Below are 21207 nucleotides of genomic sequence, written 5' to 3' on the forward strand. Positions count from 1 at the left end.
GCAGGCAGAAAGCCAAATGAAAAAGAAAAAAAATGAAAGCAATATAAGAGACCTATGGGATAATATAAAGCGTGCCAATCTATGCATAATGGGGATTCCAGAAGGAGAAGAAAGAGAAAAGGGGATTGAAAATGTATTTGAAGGGGACTTCCCTGGTGGCGCAGTGGTTAAGAATCCACCTGCCAATGCAGGGGACACAGGTTCGAGCCCTGGTCTTGGAAGATCCCACATGCCGTGGAGCAACTAAGCCCGTGCACCACAACTACTGAGCCTGCATGCCACAACTACTGAAGCCCACACACCTAGAGCCCACGCTCCGCAACAAGAGAAGCCACCGCAGTGAGAATCCCACGCACCGCAACGAAGAGTAGCCCCGCTCGCCGCAACTAGAGAAAGCCAGTGTGCAGCAACGAAGACCCAATGCAGCCAAAAATAAATAAATTAATTAATTAAAAAGAAAAAAGAAAGGAAATGTATTTGAAGAAATTATGGCTGAAAACTTCCCAAACCTAAGAACGAAATAGATATCCAGATACAAGAAGCACAGAGGGTCCCAAACAAGATGATCCCAAACAGACCTACGCTAAGACATATTATAATAAAATGGAAAAAGTTAAAGAGAGGATTCTAAAGGCAGCAAGAGAAAAACAGAGTTAATTACAAGAGAACCCCCATAAGCCTATCAGCTGATTTCTCTACAGAAATGCTGCAGGACAGAAGGGAGTGGCAAAATATATTCAAAGTCTTTAAAGAGAAAAATCTGCAACCTAGAATGCTCTACCCAGCAAGATTATCATTTAGAATGGGAGGAGAAATAAAGAATTTCTCAGACAAGCAAAAACTAAAAGAATACAGCAATACTAAAGCTATCCTAAAAGAAATATTGAAAGGTCTTCTCTAAATTGAAAAGAAGCAAGAAGATATAGGAAGGAGGAAATCACAATTGGAAAGTAAATCACTAAAATTAGCCAGTATACAGATCAAAAAGAGAAAAAAAAACCTATTTGTGAAAGCGATGATAAACACAAGGAACAGCAAAAGGATAAACACGAAGATGTAAAAGAGGACATCAAAATCATAAAATGTGGGGAAGGAGAGTAAGAAAATGTAGATTATTTTTTTTTAGAATGTGTTTGAGCCTGTATGTCTATCAGTCAAAAGCAAGCAGATATAGGTAGAGGTTAACATACTTGAAAAACAGGGCAACCACAAATCAAAAATATACAACAGATTCACAAAAAACAAAAAGAAGAGACCACAAGCATAAAATAAAAGGAAATTATCAAGCCACAAAAAGAAAAAGAAAGGAACAAAGAAGAAACATAGAATCAACTGGAAAACAAGGTTTAAAATGGCAATAAATACATATGCATCAGTAATTACCTAAAATGTCAATGGACTGAATGCTCCAATCAAAAGACATAGAGTGGGGTTTCCCTGGTGGCGCAGTGGTTGAGAATCTGCCTGCCAATGCAGAGGACACGGGTTCGAGCCCTGGTCTGGTAAGATCCCACATGCCGCGGAGCAACTGGGCCCGTGAGCCACAACTACTGAGCCTGCGCGTCTGGAGCCTGTGCTCCGCCAACAAGAGAGGCCGCGATAGTGAGAGGCCCGCGCACCGCGATGAAGAGTGGCCCCCGCTCGCCGCAACTAGAGAAAGCCCTCACACAGAAACGAAGACCCAACACAGCCAAAAATAAATTAATTAATTAATTTAAAAAAAAAGACATAGAGTGGCAGCCTGGATACAAAAAAACAAGAGCCTACAATATGCTGCCTACAAGAGACCCACCTTAGGGCAAAGGACACACACAGACTGAAACTGAGGGGATGGAAAAAGTTATTTCATGTAAATGGAAATGACAAGAAAGCAGGAGTTGCAATACTCATATCAGACAAAATAGACTTTAAAACAAAGGCCATAAAGAAAGGTAAAGAAGGACACTATATAATGGTAAAAGGATCAATACAAGAGAATTTTACACTTATCAACATATATGCACCTAATATAGGAGAACCCAAACACATAAAACAAACACTAACAGACATTAAGGGAGAAACTGATGGGAATATAGTAACAGTAGGAAACTTTAACACCACACTCACATCAATGGGCAGATCTTCTAGACAAAAAATCAGTAAGGCAAGAGAGATCCTAAATGATACAATAGAACAGTTAGACTTAATTGATATTTTCAGGATATTACATCTAAAAAAAACCAGAATACACATTCTTTTCAACTGCACATGGAACATTGTCTAGGATTGACCACATACTAGGGCACAAAACTAACCTCAACAAATTTAAGAGTATAGAAATTATTTCAAGAATCTTCTCTGACCACAATGGCATGAAACTAGAAATAAACCACAGGAAAAGAAATGACAGAAAAATGATTACACGGAGACTAAGCAACATGCTACTAAAAAACCAATGGGTCAACGAGGAAATCAAAATGGAAATTAAAAAATACTTTGAGAAAACAACAAATGAAAACACAACCATACAAAATCTATGGGATGCAGCAATAGCAGTTCTTAGAGGGAAGTTCATAGCAATACAGGTCTTCCTAAAAAAACAAGAAAAATCTCAAATAAACAACCTAACATACCACCTAAAGGAATTAGAAAAAAAAGAACAAACAAAACCTGAAGTCAGCAGAAGGAAGGAAGTAATAAAGATCAGGGAGGAAATAAACAAAATAGAGATTTTAAAAGACAATAGAAAAAGTAAATAAAACCAAGAGCTGGTTCTTTGAAAGGGTAAACAAAATTGACAAACCTCTGGCCAGGCTCACCAAGAAGAAAAGAGAGAGAACCCAAATAAAATAACAAATGAAAAAGGAGAAATCTCAACCGATACTGCAGAAATACAAAAAAAAACCATAAGAGAATAATATGAACAATTTTATGACAACAAATTTGACAACCTAGAAGAAACAGACAACTTTCTAGAAACATAAAGCCCACCAGACTGATCACTAGAAGTGAAATAGAATCTGTAATTTTAAAAAACTCTCTACAGAGAACACACGGCGTGCTTCAGGCTGCTGCAATGTCATGGTGGCCTCTGCTGCCGCAGGCTTGCCCCACATTCCCTACCCCTCTCTCCCCCCAGCCTGAGTGAGCCAGAGCCCCCTAATCAGCTGCTCCTTTAACCCCATCCTGTCTGAGCAAACAGCAGACGCCCTCAGGTAACCTACATGCAGAGGCAGGGCCAAATCCAAAGCTGAACCCCAGGAGCTGTGCAAACAAAGAAGAGAAGGGGAAATTTCTCCCAGCAGCCTCAGGAACAGCGGATTAAATCTCCACAATCAACTTGATGTACCCTGCAACTCTGGAATACCCGAATAGACAACGAATCATCCCAAAATTGAGGTGGTGGACTTTGGGAGCAACTGCAGACTTGGGGTTTGCTTTCTGCATCTAATTTGTTTCTGGTTTTATGTTGACTGTAGTTTAGTATTTAGAGTGTATTATCACTGGTAGATTTGTTTATTGATTTGACTCCTCTCTTCCTCTTTTTTTATATATATAGATAAATATTCTTTTTTCCTTTTTCTCTTTTTGTGAGTGTGCATGTGTATGCTTCCTTGTGTGATTTTTTCTGTATAGCTTTGCTTTTACCATTTTCCTAGGGTTCTGTCCATTTCTTTTTTTTGTTTTTTTCTTAGTATAGTTTTTAGTGGTTCTTATCATTGGTGGATTTCTTTTTGTTTTGGTTGCTCTCTTCTTTTTTTCTTTTCTATTTTTTTTACTACTTTTTAGTTTTTCATATTTTTTTATTTTAATAACTTTATTTTATCTTATTATTATTTTTTCTTCCTTTCTTTCTTTTTTTCTCCCTTTTCTTCTGAGCCGTGTGGCTGACAGGGTCTTGGTGCTCCAGCCAGGTGTCGGGCCTGTGCCCCTGAGGTGGGAGAGCCGAGTTCAGGGCATTGGTCCACCAGAGACCTCCCAGCTCCATGTAATATCAAATGGCAAAAGCTTTCCCAGAGATCTCCAACCTCAACGCTAAGACACAGCTCCACTCAACGACCAGCAAGCTACAGTGCTGGACAGGCTATGCCAAACAACTAGCAAGACAGGAACACAACCCCACCCATTAGCAGAGAGGCTGCCTAAAATCACTATAAGGTCAAAGACACCCCAAAACACACCACCGGATGCGCTCCTGCACACCAGAAAGACAAGATCCAGTCTCATCCACCAGAACACATGCACCACTCCCCTACACCAGGAACCCTACACACCCCAATGAACCAACCTTACCCACTGGGGGCAGAAACCAAAAGCAACAGGAACTACGAACCTGCAGCCTGCGAATAGGAGACCCCAAGCACAGTAAGTTAAGCAAAATGAGAAGACAGAGAAACACACAGCAGATGAAGGAGCAAGGTAAAAACACACCAGACCAAACAAAGACCTACAAGAATTAAAGACCAAACAAACAATGAGGAACAACACAATAAATGAAATTTAAAATTCTCTTGAAGGAATCAACAGCAGAATAACTGAGGCAGAAGAACGGATAAGTGACCTGGAAGATAAAATAGTGGAAATAACTACTGCAGAGCAGAATAAAGAAAAAAGAATGAAAAGAATTCAGGACACTCTCAGAGACCTCTGAGACAACATTAAACGCACCAACATTCAAATTATAGGGGTCCCAGAAGAAGAATAGAAAAAGAAAGGGACTAGGAAAATATCTGGAGAGATTATAGTTGAAAACTTCCCAAATATGGGAAAAGAAATAGTCAATCAAGTCCAGGAAGCGCAGAGAGTCCCATACAGGATAAATCCAAGAAACACGCCAAGACACATATTAATCAAACTATCAAAAATTCAATACAAAGAAAAAATATTAAAAGCAGCAAGGGAAAAACAACAAATAACATACAAGGGAATCCCCATAAGGTTAACAGCTGATCTTTCACCAGAAAATCTGCAAGCCAGAAGAGAGTGGCAGGACATATTTAAAGTAACGAAAGAGAAAAACCTAGAACCAATATTACTCTACCCAGCAAGGATCTCATTCAGATTCAATGGAGAAATTAAAACCTTTAGAGACAAGCAAAAGCTAAGAGAATTTAGCACCACCAAACTGGCTTTACAACAAATGCTAAAGGAACTTCTTTAGGCAGGAAACACAAGAGAAGGAAAAGACCTACAATAACAAACCCAAAATAATTAAGAAAATGGTAATAGGAACATACATATTGATAACTACCTTAAATGTAAATGGATTAAATGCTCCAACCAAAAGACAAGGACTGGCTGAATGGATACAAAAACAAGACCCATAAACATGCTGTCTGTAAAAGACCCACTTCAGACCTAGGGACACATACAGACTGAAAGTGAGGGGATGGAAAAACATATTCCATGCAAATGGAAATCAAATTAAAGCTGGAGTAGCAATTCTCATATCAGACAAAATAGACTTTAAAATAAAGACTATTACAAGAGACAAAAAAAGACACTAAATAGTGACCAAGGGATCAATCCAAGAAGAAGATATAACAATTGTAAATATTTATGCACCCAACATAGGAACACCTCAATACATAAGGCAAATGCTAACAGCCATAAAAAGGGAAATCGACAGTAACACAATCATAGTAGGGGACTTTAACACCCCACTTTCACCAATGGACAGATCATCCAAAATGAAAATAGATAAGGAAACACAAGCTTTAAATGATGCATTAAACAAGATGGACTTAATTGATATTTATAGGACATTCCATCCAAAAACAACAGGATACACTTTCTTCTCAAGTGCTCATGGAACATTCTCCAGGATAGATCATATCTTGGGTCACAAATCAAGCCTTGGTAAATTTAAGAAAATTGAAATCGTATCAAGTATCTTTTCCGACCACAACGCTATGAGACTAGATATCAATTACAGGAAAATATCTGTAAAAAATACAAACACATGGAGGCTAAACCATACACTACTAAATAACCAAGAGATCACTGAAGAAATCAAAGAGGAAATTAAAAAATACCTAGAAACAAATGACAATGAAAACACGACGACCCAAAACCTATGTGATGCAGCAAAAGCTGTTGTAAGAGGGAAGTTTATAGCAATACAATCCAACTTCAAGAAACAAGAAACATCTCAAATAAACAACCTAACCTTACACCTAAGGCAATTAGAGAGAGAAGAACAAAAAAAACCCAAAGTTAGCCCATTAGCCAGACTCATCAAGAAAAAGAGGGAGAAGACTCAAATCAACAGAATTAGAAATGAAAAAGGAGAAATAACAACTGACACTGCAGAAATGCAAAGGACCATGAGAGATTACTACAAGCAACTATATGCCAATAAAATGGACAACCTGGAAGAAATGGACACATTCTTAGAAAAGCACAACCTTCTGAGACTGAACCAGGAAGAAATGGAAAATATAAACAGAACAATCACAGGCACTGAAATTGAAACTGTGATTAAAAATCTTCCAACAAACAACAGCCCAGGACCAGACGGCTTCACAGGCGAATTCTATCAAACATTTAGAGAAGAGCTAACACCTATCCTTCTCAAACTCTTCCCAAATATAGCAGAGGGAGGAACACTCCCAAGCTCATTCTACGAGGCCACCATCACCCTGATACCAAAACCAGAAAAATATGTCACAAAGAAAGAAAACTACAGGCCCATATCACTGATGAACATAGAAGCAAAAATCCTCAACAAAATCCTAGCAAACAGAATCCAACAGAACATTGAAAGGATCATACACCAAGATCAAGTGGGGTTTATTCCAGGAATGCAAGGATTCTTCAGTATACGCAAATCAATCTATGTGATAAGCCACACTAACAAACTGAAGGAGAAAAACCATATGATCATCTCAATAGATGCAGGAAAAGCTTTCAACAAAATTCAACACCCACTTATGATAAAAACCCTCCAGAAAGTAGGCATCAAGGGAACTTACCTCAACATAATAAAGGCTATATATGACAAACCCACAGCCAAGATCGTTCTCAATGGTGAAAAACTGAAACCATTTCCTCTAAGATCAGGAACAAGACAAGGTTGTCCACTCTCACCACTATTATTCAACATAGTTTTGGAAGTTTTAGCCACAGGAATCAGAGAAGAAGAATGAAAAGGAATCCAAATCAGAAAAGAAGAAGTAAAGCTGTCACTGTTTGCACATGACAGGATAGTATACATAGAATCCTAAAGATGCTACCAGAAAACTACTAGAGCTAATCAATGCATTTGGTAAAGTAGCAGCGTACAAAATTAATGCACAGAAGTCTCTTGCATTCCTATACACTAATGATAAATAATCTGAAAGAGAAATTAAGGAAACACTCCCATTTACCACTGCAACAAAAAGAATAAAATGCCTAGGCATAAACCTACCTAAGGAGACAAAAGATCTGTATGCAGAAAACTATTAAGACACTGATGAAAGAAATAAAAGATGACACAAACAGATGGGGTGATATACCATGTTCCTGGACTGGAAGAAACAACATTGTGAAAATGACTATACTACCCAAAGCAATCTACAGATTCAGTGCAATCCCTATCAAACTACCACTGGCATTTTTCACAGAACTAGAACAAAAGTTTTCACAATTTGTATGGAAACACAAAAGACCCCGAATAGTCAAAGCAATCTACTGATTCAGTGCAATCCATATCAAACTACCATTGGCATTTTTCACAGAACTAGAACAAAAGTTTTCACAATTTGTATGGAAACACAAAAGACCCCGAATAGTCAAAGCAATCTACTGATTCAGTGCAATCCATATCAAACTACCACTGGCATTTTTCACAGAACTAGAACAAAAGTTTTCACAATTTGTATGGAAACACAAAAGACCCCGAATAGCCAAAGCAATCTTGAGAAAGAAAAACGGAGCTGGAGGAATCAGGCTCCCTGACTTCAGACTATACTACAAAGCTACAGTAATCAAGAAAGTACGGTACTGGCACAAAGACAGAAATATAGATCAATGGAACAGGATAGAAAGCCCAGAGATAAACCCACACACATATGGTCACCTTATCTTTGATAAAGGAGGCAGGAATATACAATGGAGAAAAGACAGCCTCTTCAATAAGTGGTGCTGGGAAAACTGGACAGCTACAAGTAAAAGAATGAAATTAGAACACTCCCTAACACCATACATAAAAATAAACTCAAAATGGATTAAAGACCTAAATGTAAGGCCAGACACTATAAAACTCTTAGAGGAAAACATAGGCAGAACACTCTATGACATAAATCACAGCAAGATCCTTTTTGACTCACCTCCTAGAGAAAAACAAAAATAAACAAATGGGACCTAATGAAACTTAAAAGCTTTTGCACAGCAAAGGAAACCATAAACAAGATGAAAAGACAACCCTCAGAATGGGAGAAAATATTTGCAAATGAAGCAACTGACAAAGGATTAATCTCCAAAATTTACAAGCAGCTCATGCAACTCAATATCAAAAACACAAACAACCCAATCCAAAAATGGGTGGAAGACCTAAATAGACATTTCTCCAAAGAAGATATACAGATTGCCAACATACACATGAGAGAATGCTCAACATCACTTATCATTAGAGAAATGCAAATCAAAACTACAATGAGGTATCACCTCACACCAGTCAGAATGGCCATCATCAAACAATCTACAAACAAAAAATGCTGGAGAGGGTGTGGAGAAAAGGGAACTCTCTTGCACTGCTGGTAGGAATGTAAATTGATACAGCCACTATGGAAAACAGTATGGAGGTTCCTTAAAAAACTAAAAATAGAACTACTATATGACCCAGCAATCCCACTACTTGGCATATACCCCAAGAAAACCATAATTCAAAAAGAGTCATGTATCACAATGTTCATTGCAATTCTATTTTCAATAGCCAGGACATGGAAGCAACCTAAAGTGTCCACCGACAGATGAATGGATAAAGAAAATGTGGCACATATGTAAAATGGAATATTACTCAGCCATAAAAAGAAATAGAGTTGAGTTATTTGTAGTGAGGTGGATGGACCTAGAGTCTGTCATACAGAGTGAAGTAAGTCAGAAAGAGAAAAACAAATACTGTATGCTAACACATATATATGGAATCTAAAAAAAAAATGGTTCTGAAGAACCTAGGGGCAGGACAGGAATAAAGACGCAGATGTAGAGAATGGACTTGAGGACACGGGGAGGGGGAAGAGTAAGCTGGGACGAAGTGATAGAGTGGCATGGACATATATACACTACCAAATGTAAAACCGATAACTAGTGGGAAGCAGCCGCATAGCACAGGGAGATGAGCTCGGTGCTTTGTGACCACCTAGAGGGGTGGGATAGGGAGGGTGGGAGGGAGACGCAAGAGGGAGGAGATATGGGGATATATGTATATGTATAGCTGATTCACTTTGTTATAAAGCAGAAACTAACACACCATTGTAAAGCAATTATACTCCAATAAAGATGTTAAAAAAAAAAACTCCCTACAAACAAAAGTCCAGAACCAGATCGCTTCACAGGCGAATTCTAGCAAACACACAAAGAAGAACTTATACTGATCCTTCTCAAACTTTTCCAAAAGACTGAAGAGGAGTGATCACTCCCAAAGACATTCTGTGAAGCCAGCATCACCCTGATACCAAAACCAGACAAAGATACCATGAAAAAAAGAAAATTATAGGCCAATACCTTTGATGAATATAGATGCAAAACTTCTCAACAAAATATTAGCAAACCGAATCCAACAACACATTAAAAAAGATCATATGCCACAACCAGTGGGATTCATCCCAAGTTCACAAGGATGGTTCAACATATGCAAAACAATCAATGTAATACACCACATAAACAAAAGAAAAGTCAAAAACCACATGATCCTCTCAGTAGATGCAGAAAAAGCCAAAATTCAACATCCATTGATGATAAAAACTCTTACCAAAATGGGTATAGAGCGAACATACCTCAACATAATAAAAGCCATTTATGACAAACCCACAGCCATTGTAATACTCAATGGTGAAAAGTTGAAAGCCTTCGTGCTCAACTCTGGAACAAGACAAGTATGCCCACTCTCACCTCCTCTATTCAACATAGTACTGGAAGTCCTAGCCACAGACAAGAAAAAGAGATAAAAGGTATCCATATTGGAAGGGAAGAGGAAAAATTGTCACTATATGCAGATGACATGATACTATACATAGAAAACCCTAAGGACTCCACACAAAAACTATTAGATCTAATAAATGAGTTCAGCAAAGTAGCAGGATACAAGATTGACACCCAGAATCGACTGCATCTTTACACTGACAATGAAATATCAGAAAGAGAATGTAAAAAAAAAAAAACCTTCTAGAATTGCACCAAAAAAAATACCTACGAATAAACCTGACCAAGGAGATGAAAGACTTATATGCTGAGAACTATAAAACATTAATAAAGGAAATTAAAGAGGATTCAAAGAAATGGAAAGATACCCCATGCTCTTGGATTGGAAGATTTAATATTGTTGAAATGGCAATACTACCCAAAGCAATCTACAGATTTAATGTGATCCCTATCAAATTACCCATGACATTTTTCACAGAACTAGAACAAATAATCCAAAAATTTACATGGAACCATAAAAGACCCAGAACTGTCAAAGTAATTCTGAGGGAAAAAAAAACACCTGCCTGCAGGTGACATAACTCTCGCAGACTTCAGAAAATACTACAAAGCTACAGTAATCAAAACAGAGTGGTATTGGTACAAAAAGAGACATATGGATCAATGGAACAGAATAGACAGCCAAGAAATAAACCTAAACACCTACAGTCAATCTTTGACAAAGGAGGCAAGAATCTAAAATAGTAAAAAGACAGTCTCTTTAGCAAGTGGTGCTGGGAAAGTTGGACAGCTGCATATAAATCAATGAAGTTAGAACACACCTTCACACCATGCACAAAAATAAACTCAAAATGGCTTAAAGACTTAAATATAAGACATGACACCGGGCTTCCCTGGTGGCGCAGTGGTTGAGAGTCTGCCTGCCAATGCAGCGGACACGGGTTCGAGCCCTGGTCTGGGAAGACCCCACATGCCACGGAGCAACTAAGCCCATGAGTCACAATTGCTGAGCCTGCGCGTCTGGAGCTTGTGCTCCGCAACAAGAGAGGCCGCGATAATGAGAGGCCCGCGTACCGCGATGAAGAGTGGCCCCCACTTGCCGTAACTAGAGAAAGCCCTCGCACAGAAACGAAGACCCAACACAGCCATAAATAAATAAATAAATAAATAAATAAATAAATAAATAAAAAAAATGGATCATCACATTAAAAAAAAAAAAAGACATGACACCATAAAACTAGAAGAGAACCTAAGCAAAACATTCTCAGACATAAACTGTAGTAATATTTTCTTAGGTCAGTCTCCCAAGGCAATAGACATAAAAACAAAAATAAACAAATGGGACCTAATCAAACTTACAAGCTTTTGCACAGCAAATGAAACCATAAACAAAACGAAAAGACAACCTACAGAATGGGAGAAAATATTTGCAAATGATGCAACCGACAAGGGCTTAATCTCCAAAATATACAAACAGCTCATACAACTCAACAACAAAAAAACAAACAACCCAATTGAAAAATGGGCAGAAGACTTTAACAGACATTTCTCCAAAGAAGACATGCAGATGGCCAACAGGCACATGAAAAGATGCTCAACATCACTAATTAGAGAAATGCAAATCAAAACTATAATGAGGTACCACCTCACACTGACCATCATCAAAAAGTCTACAAGTAACAAATGCTGGAGAGGGTGTGGGGAAAAGGGAATCCTCCTACACTGTTGGTGGGAATGTAAATTGGTGCAGCCACTATGCAAAACAGTATGGAGGTTCCTCAGAAAACTACAAGTAGAGTTACCATATGATCTAGCAATCCCACTCCTGGGCATATACCCAGACAAAACTATAATTCAAAAAGATACATGCAACCCTGTGTTCAAAGCAGCACTGTTCACAATAACCAAGACATAGAAACAACCTAAATGTCCATCGACAGATAAATGGATAAAGAAGATATGGTACACACATACAATGGAATACTACTCAGCCATAAAAAAGAATGAAATAATGCCACTGGCAGCAACATAGATGCAACTAGAGATTATCTTACTAAGTGAAGTCAGAAGGAGAAAGACAAATATCATATGATATCACTTATATGTGGAATCTAAACTATGGTACAAATGAACCTAGTTACAAAACAGAAATAGACTCACAGACCTAGAGAACAGACTTGTGGTTGCCAAGGGGGATAGGAGGAGAGAGAGGGATGGACAGGGAGTTTGGGGTTAATAGATGCAAACTATTACTTTTAGAATGGATAACAAGGTCCTACCGTATAGCACAGGGAACTATATCCAATCTCCTGGGATAATTCATAACAGAAAAAAATATTTGAAAATAATGTATATATGTGCATAACTGAGTCACTTTGCTATACAGCAGAAATTAGCACAAGATTATAAATTGACTATACTTCAATAAAAAATTTAAATTAAAAAAAACTGGTATAGTCAGTCTTTTATAATTTTAGCCATTCTAGTGGGTACACAGTAGCATCGTATAATGATTTTAATTTGCATTTCCCTTATGACTAATGATGTTGAGCATCTTTTCATGTGTTTATTTGACATGTGTATATTGTCTTTGGTAAAATGTTCAAATCTTTTGCCCATTTTCCATATTATCTGTATTCTTGAGTTTTTTAAATTCTGTCTCATTTTTTTCACTTAACATGTATACAGTACGATCCTTTTGTAAAAAGAAATTAAAACTTGAAAAACCCAACCCATATTTGTAAATTTAGACAGTCTGGTAGTCCATATATCAAAATTATTAATGACTGGTAACAAGAACTGTCTGGGGCAGAGGAAGTGAGCTTACTGGGGACTCATTTGATATATTTCTATATTGCTTTTCATCAACCATATAAAACATGATAAAGTCATTTCTCTTTGGCCGAGGGAAAGTTAGGGGAAAAAAACACAAATAAAAAGTCAAAAATTCACCAGCAGCAGCCAAATGAGGAAAGGAATAAAGCCTCAAGTCATAAAGTTGAAAAAGTCATGGCTAAGAAGACAGAAGAAAGATCTAGCTCAGCAAAACTCCTTCCAATGCGGAGACATACAGATTAAGTGAGCAGGCAGTCCTGGGGTAAGACAAGGAAAACAAAAATCCTCAAGATTTGCAGCCCCAGGTATGACTGGGAGATCCCAACAGAGGCAGACAAGCCTGCTGGGGGATGTCATCTCTCAGGGTCACTGGTATGAGCTAGAGGATGCATACAGAGCTGGATTGAGTGAGCCCAGACATTTAAGAGAATTTCAGGAGACTGAAACCCAGATCCCCAAGCTGTCTTTTGCCCCTCCCCTCGGGTTACAGAAAAGAAGTATATAGAAAGCAATTTCTTTTTTCCCAAGTATTGTATTTTATTTTATTTACTTTTTATTGAAGTATAGTTGATTTACAATGTTTCAGGTGTACAGCAAAGTGATTCAGTTATATGCATATATATATATATTCTTTTTCAGATTTTTTTCCATTATGGGTTATTACAAGATATTGAATATAGTTCCCTGTGCTATACAGCAGGTCCTTGTTGTTTATCTGTTTTGTATATAGTAGTGTATATCTGCTAATCCCAAATTCCCAGTTTATCCCTCCCTACCCCTTTCCCCTTTGGTAACCATAAATTTGTTTTCTATGTCTGTGAGTCTATTTCTGTTTTGTAAATAAGTTTATTTGTATCATATTCTAGATTCCACATATAAGTGATATCATATGGTATTTGTCTTTCTCTGTCTGACTTACTTCACTTAGTATGATAATCTCTAAGTCCATCCATGTTGCTCCAAATGGCATTCTTTCTTTTTTTACGGCTGAGTAGTATTCCATTGTATATATGTACCACATCTTCTTTGTCCATTCATCTGTTGATGGACACTTAAATTGCTTCCATGTCTTGGCTATTGTGAATAGTGCTGCTATGAACCTTGGGGTGCATGTATCTTTTCGAATTAGAGTTTTTGTCTTTTCCATATATATGCCCAGGAGTGGGATTGTTGGATCATATGGCAACCCCATTTTTAGTTTTTTAAGGAACCTCCATACTATTTTGCATAGTGGCTGCACCAATTTACATTCCCACCAACAGCGTAGGAGGGTTCTCTTTGATCTACACCCTCTCCAGAATTTATCATTTGTAGACTTTTTGATGATGGCCATTCTGACCAGTGTGAGGTGGTACCGTATTATCATTTTGATTTGTTTTTTTCTAGTAATTAGCAATGTTGAGCATCTTTTCATGTGCCTGTTGGCCATCTGTATGTCTTCTTTGGAGAAATGTCTATTAAAAGTCTTCTGCCCATTTTTTGTTTGGGTTGTTTGGTTTTTTGATATTGAGCTGTATGAACTGTTTGTTTAGTTTGGAAATTAATCCCTTGTCAGCCACATCATTTGCAAATATTTTCTCCCATTTCGTAGGTTGTCTTTTCATTTTGTTTATGATTTCCTTTGCTGTGCAAAAGCTTTCAAGTTTAACTAGGTCTCATCTGTTTATTTTTGCTTTTGTTTCCATTACTCTAGGAGACAGGTCCAAAAAAATATTGCTGCAATTTATATCAAAGAGTGTCCTGCCTACATTTTCCTCTAGGAGTTTTATGGTATCTGGTCTTATAGTTAGGTCTTTAATCCATTTTGAGTTTATTTTTGTATATGGTGTTAGAGAATGCTCTAACTTCACTCTTTTACATGTAACTGTCCAGTTTTCCCCACACCACTGACTGAAGAGATTGTCTTTTCTCCGTTGTATATTCTTGCCTCTTTTGTCATAGATTAATTGACCATAAGTGTGTGGGTTTATTTCTGGGCTTTCTATCCTGTTCCATTGATCTATGTGTCTGTTTTTGTGCTGGTACCATACTATTTTGATTACTGTAGCTGTGTAGTATAGTCTGAAGTCAGGGCACTTGATTCCTCCAGCTCCATTCATCTTTCTGAAGATTGTTTTGGCTACTCAGGGTCTTTTGTGTTTCCATACAAATTTTTAAATTTCTTGTTCCAGTTCTATGAAAAATACCATTGGTAATTTGATAGGGACTGCATTGAATCTGTAGATTGCCTTGGGTAGTATGGTCATTTTAACAATATTGATTCGTCCAACTGAAGAACATAGTATGTTTGTGTGGTCTTTAATTTCTTTCATCAGCCTCTTATAGTTTTTGGAGTACAGGTCTTTTGTAGAAAGTAACTTCTATCCTTAAACTAAAGTATAATTGAGTGTGGAGAAGAGATAAATTGTGTCAAGTTGAGATGAAAAGCCTGTCAAGAAGAATTCACACACTATATCAGAGCAAACAAAAAATACAGACAGAACCTCCCATGTTAAACATGAGTAGAATGAAAAGAAGTGGTCTAGAAGATACATAAATATGACATGGGGTGGGGAGAAATAGAAAGAACTTGCATGATGAACAAAGAACCCATTGTGGAGAAGAATATAACCATAGGAAAATAAGTAGCTTTTTTGTGAATGCTTTAGATTTACACAGGAACTTAATAAGAATATAGATTTGATAAGGCATAAGAGCTCAATACAAGATGATGAAACAACAAAATTAGAGAAAAAGGAAAACTGAGAGCAAAGAATAAATTAAAACCTAAACAAGATCATTCATTCAAATCAGTAAATTAGATACAGCAAAAAGGAAGGGGGGAGGGAAGAAGGGAAGAAATGGAAGAAAGAAAATGGCTGAAAATCAAAGTAATAGCACAGAAGAAAGGGTTGGGTTATTATGATTAATTGCTTTCACCTTTCTCTTTTTCTTTTGCATTTGATAGTAAAAGGACAGAAATGGAAGATGAAGAAATCCAATGTCCCTGAAGTGGAGAACTCAACTAGTGAAATAGAAAGAGTTCACAGGATACAATGCAGATAAATTTTCCATCAATGAAGAAAGAATTCATCAAGCGTACACTGTGTATTAGGGAAAAATGAAACAGGATGATCACCATTGAGATCTATCCTCGTTAAGTTACTAAACTTCAAGAAAAATACAAGGAAATTTTCAGGCATATTCAGACACACACACATGTGTGCATGCATGTATATGTGCACGCACACACACCACACACACACACACACACACACACACACACACACAGAGTGTGTGTTACCTACAAGGGAGAAAAACAAAAGGCTAGCTGGCCTAAGACTTCTTCAGTTACATTCAGTGACAGAAGACAATGGAGTAATGTCTACAATATTCTAAGGGAAAGAAAGTGTAACCCAAGAATATAATATCCAGCCAAGACATCATTCAAATTCATAAAGGGACTAGGCAGACATTCTTAACATGAAAAAGTGAAATGAATATAGCACCCACAACCTCTTCTTGAAGGAACTTCTCAATGATAAAATCCTGACAATCAAGAAATAAGTCAAAGTATTCAGAAATATAGATGAACCATGGGCCAAAGCCTGGTTGTAAGCATAAGAATCTTTTAAATATGAACTAAAACTAAACAAACAGATAAAACAATCAGATGGTTTATGATTGCATAACAGAATGTAAATGTTGTAAGCCCTGACAAAGTAAAAATAATTTGATTAATAAAAAGTGGGAGTAGGGGAAAGTGTTAGGAGGAAGTGTAAGGAAGCTAATCTCCTCCTCCTTCTTCATAGTAGAGTCCACTGATAATGCTTAATATTGAAAAAGGTAGATTTACAAAATGACTAAGTGATCATTTGACCTAGCAACTCCACTCTTAGGTATCTTTCTAAGAGAAATGAAAACATATGTCCCCACAAAAACTCAATACAAATGTTCATAATTGCATTAGTCCAAAAAGTGGAAACAATCCAAATGTCCATCAACAGATGAATGGATAAACAAATGGGGGTATATACATATAATGGAATATTATTTGGCAATAAAAAGAAATGAAGTACTGATACATGCTTCAACATGGATGAACCTTGAAAACATTATGTTAAGTGAGACAAGACAGTCACAAAGGACCACATACTGTACGATTCTAATTAAATAAAATGTCCAAAATAGGCAAATATATAGAAATTAAAAGTAGATCAGTGACTGTTTAGGGATGGGAAAGATATGGAGGTTGGGGAGTCACTGATAGCTAAAGGGTACAGGGTTTCTTTTTAAGGTGACAAAAAGTTCTAAAATCAATTGAGGTGATGGTTGCACCATTCTGTGTATATACTAAAAACCATTGCATTGTACACTATTAATAGGTGAATGATATGGTGTATGAATTATAGCTTGATAAGGCTGTTACCAAAAAGACACTACAAAAAAATGACTAACTGCTCAATGGTTTTCATAATATTTTTTCTTAAGCTTAAATGGATATTAATGACTAATATCTTTTATGGTAAAGAAACATTCATCTGAAGATTAGCAATTCCTGTATTTTATTTCAGTGTTTTATTCTGTCAAATTCAAGTAAAATTAAACAAAGCTTTTAATTTAATATATTATGACCCAATATTATAAAGGTTTTTCAGTCTATCCATCCACCCATCCCTCTATTTACATATATGCACAAAAGATATCTGAAATAATTTTCACATAATATGAATACTGGGGTAGTAAGAATTTGTGTGATTTGTTGATTTCTTTATTGTTTCCTATACTGGTTAAATGTTCAATAATGAGTATGTGTTATCTGTATTTGTCTTCAAATTGTTCTTATAAAGCACAAAGTAAATATACCAAAATGTTAACGTTTATATGTGGGTTGCAGGATTAGGAAGCTTTTTTTTCTTCCTTCTTTATTCTTTTCTGTACTTTCCAAATTTTCCTACAATAAGCATCTATTATTTTACAAATAGAAGTAAAAAAATAAAAGAATTAAAGGAATGTGTAGCAGTTCTTTAAATGATTGCTTGGTTCTTACCTGGGTTCCTTCTGTTGCTCCTGAATGATCTTTCTTCCTGGCCAGATATTGCCCATCTGTGACTGATGAAGGAGGGACTGTCCCACTGTCTCTCTTTTATTCACTTCAAGACAAACAAAAGCATGGCAGAGGGGTGGTGATGAGGGGGGGAAGGGAAACACAGCACGCTTGCAGAAAGGATGGCAACACAATCTTCATGTTCCCTACAAACAGGCTGAGCTCATGGAGTGAAGACATCACCAATAAGAATATACTAAGATTCCACAGCAGAGGGTCTATCACCCACAGCAGAGGGTCAAGCATCTCAAGGAACCATTTCCCGACAGGTCCGGTACCTGCAGGTTTGCGGCGCAGGGACATCCTGATTATCTCACTGCCGGTGCGGTAAGCAAAGCGATTCACTTTCTGGTCATAAAACCAGTCTCCAGTTGCCTTCTTCAGCTCTCTGCAAAGGAATAAAAGAAAATGACATATGGATTAAAAAAAAATGGCCCTTGACATTCAACCAACAAAGGATGAGGGGAGAAATTCTAACCACAACTGGGGCCCCATTTCTTCTCTCTACTCAGCCATAAGTTAACACTCACATTTCCTTGGCGCACACCTTGCATCTCCAAGTACCATTGCTTTCCTGGATGCGGCAGTCCCGACACACCAGGTGATTACAACCCCGACAAGTGTTGGTCTTGGGAGTCAAACGGCCCAGGCTCTCCTGGCACCGGGCACAGGTCCGATCACTATAGTGTTGGCTGCCCCTTTTGGCCCCTTTCCTTTTTATCTCCAGTAACTCATTCTTCAGTCGCCTGCCAAGACCCAAAAGAGAAACACAAGTGATTTGAAATCTGCATAGGCTGGATGGAGATGGGTTGAGGGGTAGAGACAGTAAGACTATTTGGTTCTGTGAAAGCAACAACCTCAGAGCCCAACCTGACTCACTGAGGAGTTGTAAACCTCATACACAAGTTCCTCTGAAAGTCAGATGAGAAGTATAAGGAAAAGTCCAGGTATCATTGGTTAAAGGCCTGGGAGCCCTTGATTTTTCTGGGACTCTTACCTAATCCTTTTCTCATCTGCTTTTCGGAGCTCCTCATCTCGTTGTAGAACACTGAGGATCAAATCCCTTTCCACCTCAGACAGAAAAGAGAGGTCAAGTATCTCCGACATGACTTATTCTAGTTTTTCCTTCTACTCTTCTTTCTTCAAAGCTACCAGGCCAGGAGAGCTACCCCAGAGTTGCCTGAAATAAGATAAGAAATAATTTCGCACAGGTAATTTACTCCAGAAGAGGCCCACAGCCCTAGAGCCTTTCGGTGGGCCACCTCCACCTTGAGCCAGGTTAGAGATAACATAGAAGTATGTGACCAATTTACCATTCCTACTCCCAGGTGAATCCTACCCTGAAAATGAAGAGGCTTTGATTTTTCAAGAAGAAAAACTTATTCACGACTCTGGCAAAGGGTTGGGTCTTTCAACATAAGTCTGGAAAGAGCACAGAACAGCTGAGTCAAATTCCCCCTCCACCAAAGTGTATCCTCAATCATCCCAATTTTCAATTTTTTTAATGTTCTCAAGTAACAAGTCTATTAAGCCAAATAATCAGACCACAGAGAAAACCACACAGGGACCTCTGCCAGTTGAAACCCATTTCCCCTTTCCTGACCGGCATCCATGTTCCCAGGATGCAGTCAGCTTTCTGCTACACTTCAAAACTGCTGTCACCTACTCTATCTCCCAAAGTCCTTATTGCTAACACTACCTCAAGAATACCTTCACCTATTTCATGCACATTTGTTGAGAACCCAATCACAGGTATTGGGCAAAGTGCTGGGGACACAGAGATGAGTAAGGCACAGTTCTTGTCTTTAAGAAGGTCACAGAGTAGTAGGGGGAGACAGACACACACAGTACAGTGTACAAAGTGCTATTAAAGGGATAATAAATTGTTATGGGAACTTAGAGAAGGGAGTAACTTGTTCTATCTTGCCTAGAGAGGGAAGAGAGAGAACTATACATGTGGAAGGTTTTACAGAGCAGGTGGATTTTACCTTATAGAATAGAGTATATGTTTGTTGGTTGAGGAGAATGGTAGGAAATACAGGTTGGAACCAGATTATGTAGCTCTCGAATACTCTTAAAAATTAAGAATTTTAAAACTGATGACATAGACAATAGAAATCCATCGAGCATCTTTGTTGTTGCTTTGTTTTTGATATTGGGAAATCACATACTCAAATTTGTTTTACAAAGATCGCTCCAGCTATAGTATGGAAGACTGATTCAAAAGACAAATTGAAGTACAGTTAGTAACACATTGTAAAATATGCATACTCCTTAGGCAAGCAATACCACATCGAAGAACCTACCTAATAGAAATATTCACGTAAATGTGTATGCAAGGTATACATACAAGAAAGTTACTGCAATATTATTTGTAAGAGCAAAAACAAGTTCTTTAACAGAGAAATCATTAAACAATACTTCCATATGATGGCATACTATGTATCCATTTAAAAAATGTGGTAGATCTGTATGAAAATATGTTCCTGAGTGGGGAAAAAAAGTCATTTCAGAACTGCACTTGAATGATCTCTTTGGTAAAGCATTTATCTATACATTTGTATATGCAAAGAAAATGATCTAGAACAAAACCCATTATTATTGGTTTCTCTTGGGAAGCAGAACTGCAAGGGGGCAACTTTTACTTTTTACTTTACATAGTTCTGATTTCTTTTTTAACAAACGTGTCTTACTTTTTTTTTTAATTAATTAATTAATTTATTTATTTATTTTTGGCTGTGTTGGGTCTCCGTTTCTGTGCGAGGGCTTTCTCCAGTTGCGGCGAGCGGGGGCCACTCTTCACCGCGGTGCGTAGGAATCCTCTCACTGTCACGGCCTCTCCCATTGCGGAGCACAGGCTCCAGACGCGCAGGCTCAGTAGTTGTGCTTCACGGGCTTAGTTGCTCTGCGGCATGTGGGATCTTCCCAGACCAGGGCTCGAACCCATGTCCCCTGCATTGGCAGGCAGATTCCCAACCACTGCGCCACCAGGGAAGCCCAAACGTGTCTTACTTTTAAATTTCAAAAAAGAAAACAATTCAAAGGAGACAGAGGGATTATTATAATAATCCAGACAAAAAGACAACCTAGGTTTACTTAACTATGCTTCTAACCAACCAGGCAAAGTCATTGTATTTCTGTCATCCTCTGGTTTCTCATCTACGAAATGACCTACCTCTCAA

General features: G+C 37.7%; 1 protein-coding gene across 1 annotated transcript in view; it reads right to left on the reverse strand.

Annotated features, from left to right (window-relative positions):
• Positions 1–21207, reverse strand: part of SYTL4 (synaptotagmin like 4) — a 70753-nt gene that overhangs the window by 22890 nt on the left and 26656 nt on the right. Inside the window, exons 2-5 of the mRNA XM_059910754.1 lie at positions 19023–19205; positions 18556–18771; positions 18304–18413; positions 17969–18071 (exon numbers count right to left, since the gene is read on the reverse strand). Coding sequence (XP_059766737.1) covers positions 17969–18071; positions 18304–18413; positions 18556–18771; positions 19023–19132 — 539 coding nt within the window. The 5' untranslated portion in view covers positions 19133–19205. The remainder of the gene's footprint in view (positions 1–17968; positions 18072–18303; positions 18414–18555; positions 18772–19022; positions 19206–21207) is intronic.

The sequence above is a fragment of the Balaenoptera ricei genome, chromosome X (genome assembly GCF_028023285.1).
Source record: "Balaenoptera ricei isolate mBalRic1 chromosome X, mBalRic1.hap2, whole genome shotgun sequence".
Lineage (NCBI taxonomy): Eukaryota > Metazoa > Chordata > Mammalia > Artiodactyla > Balaenopteridae > Balaenoptera > Balaenoptera ricei.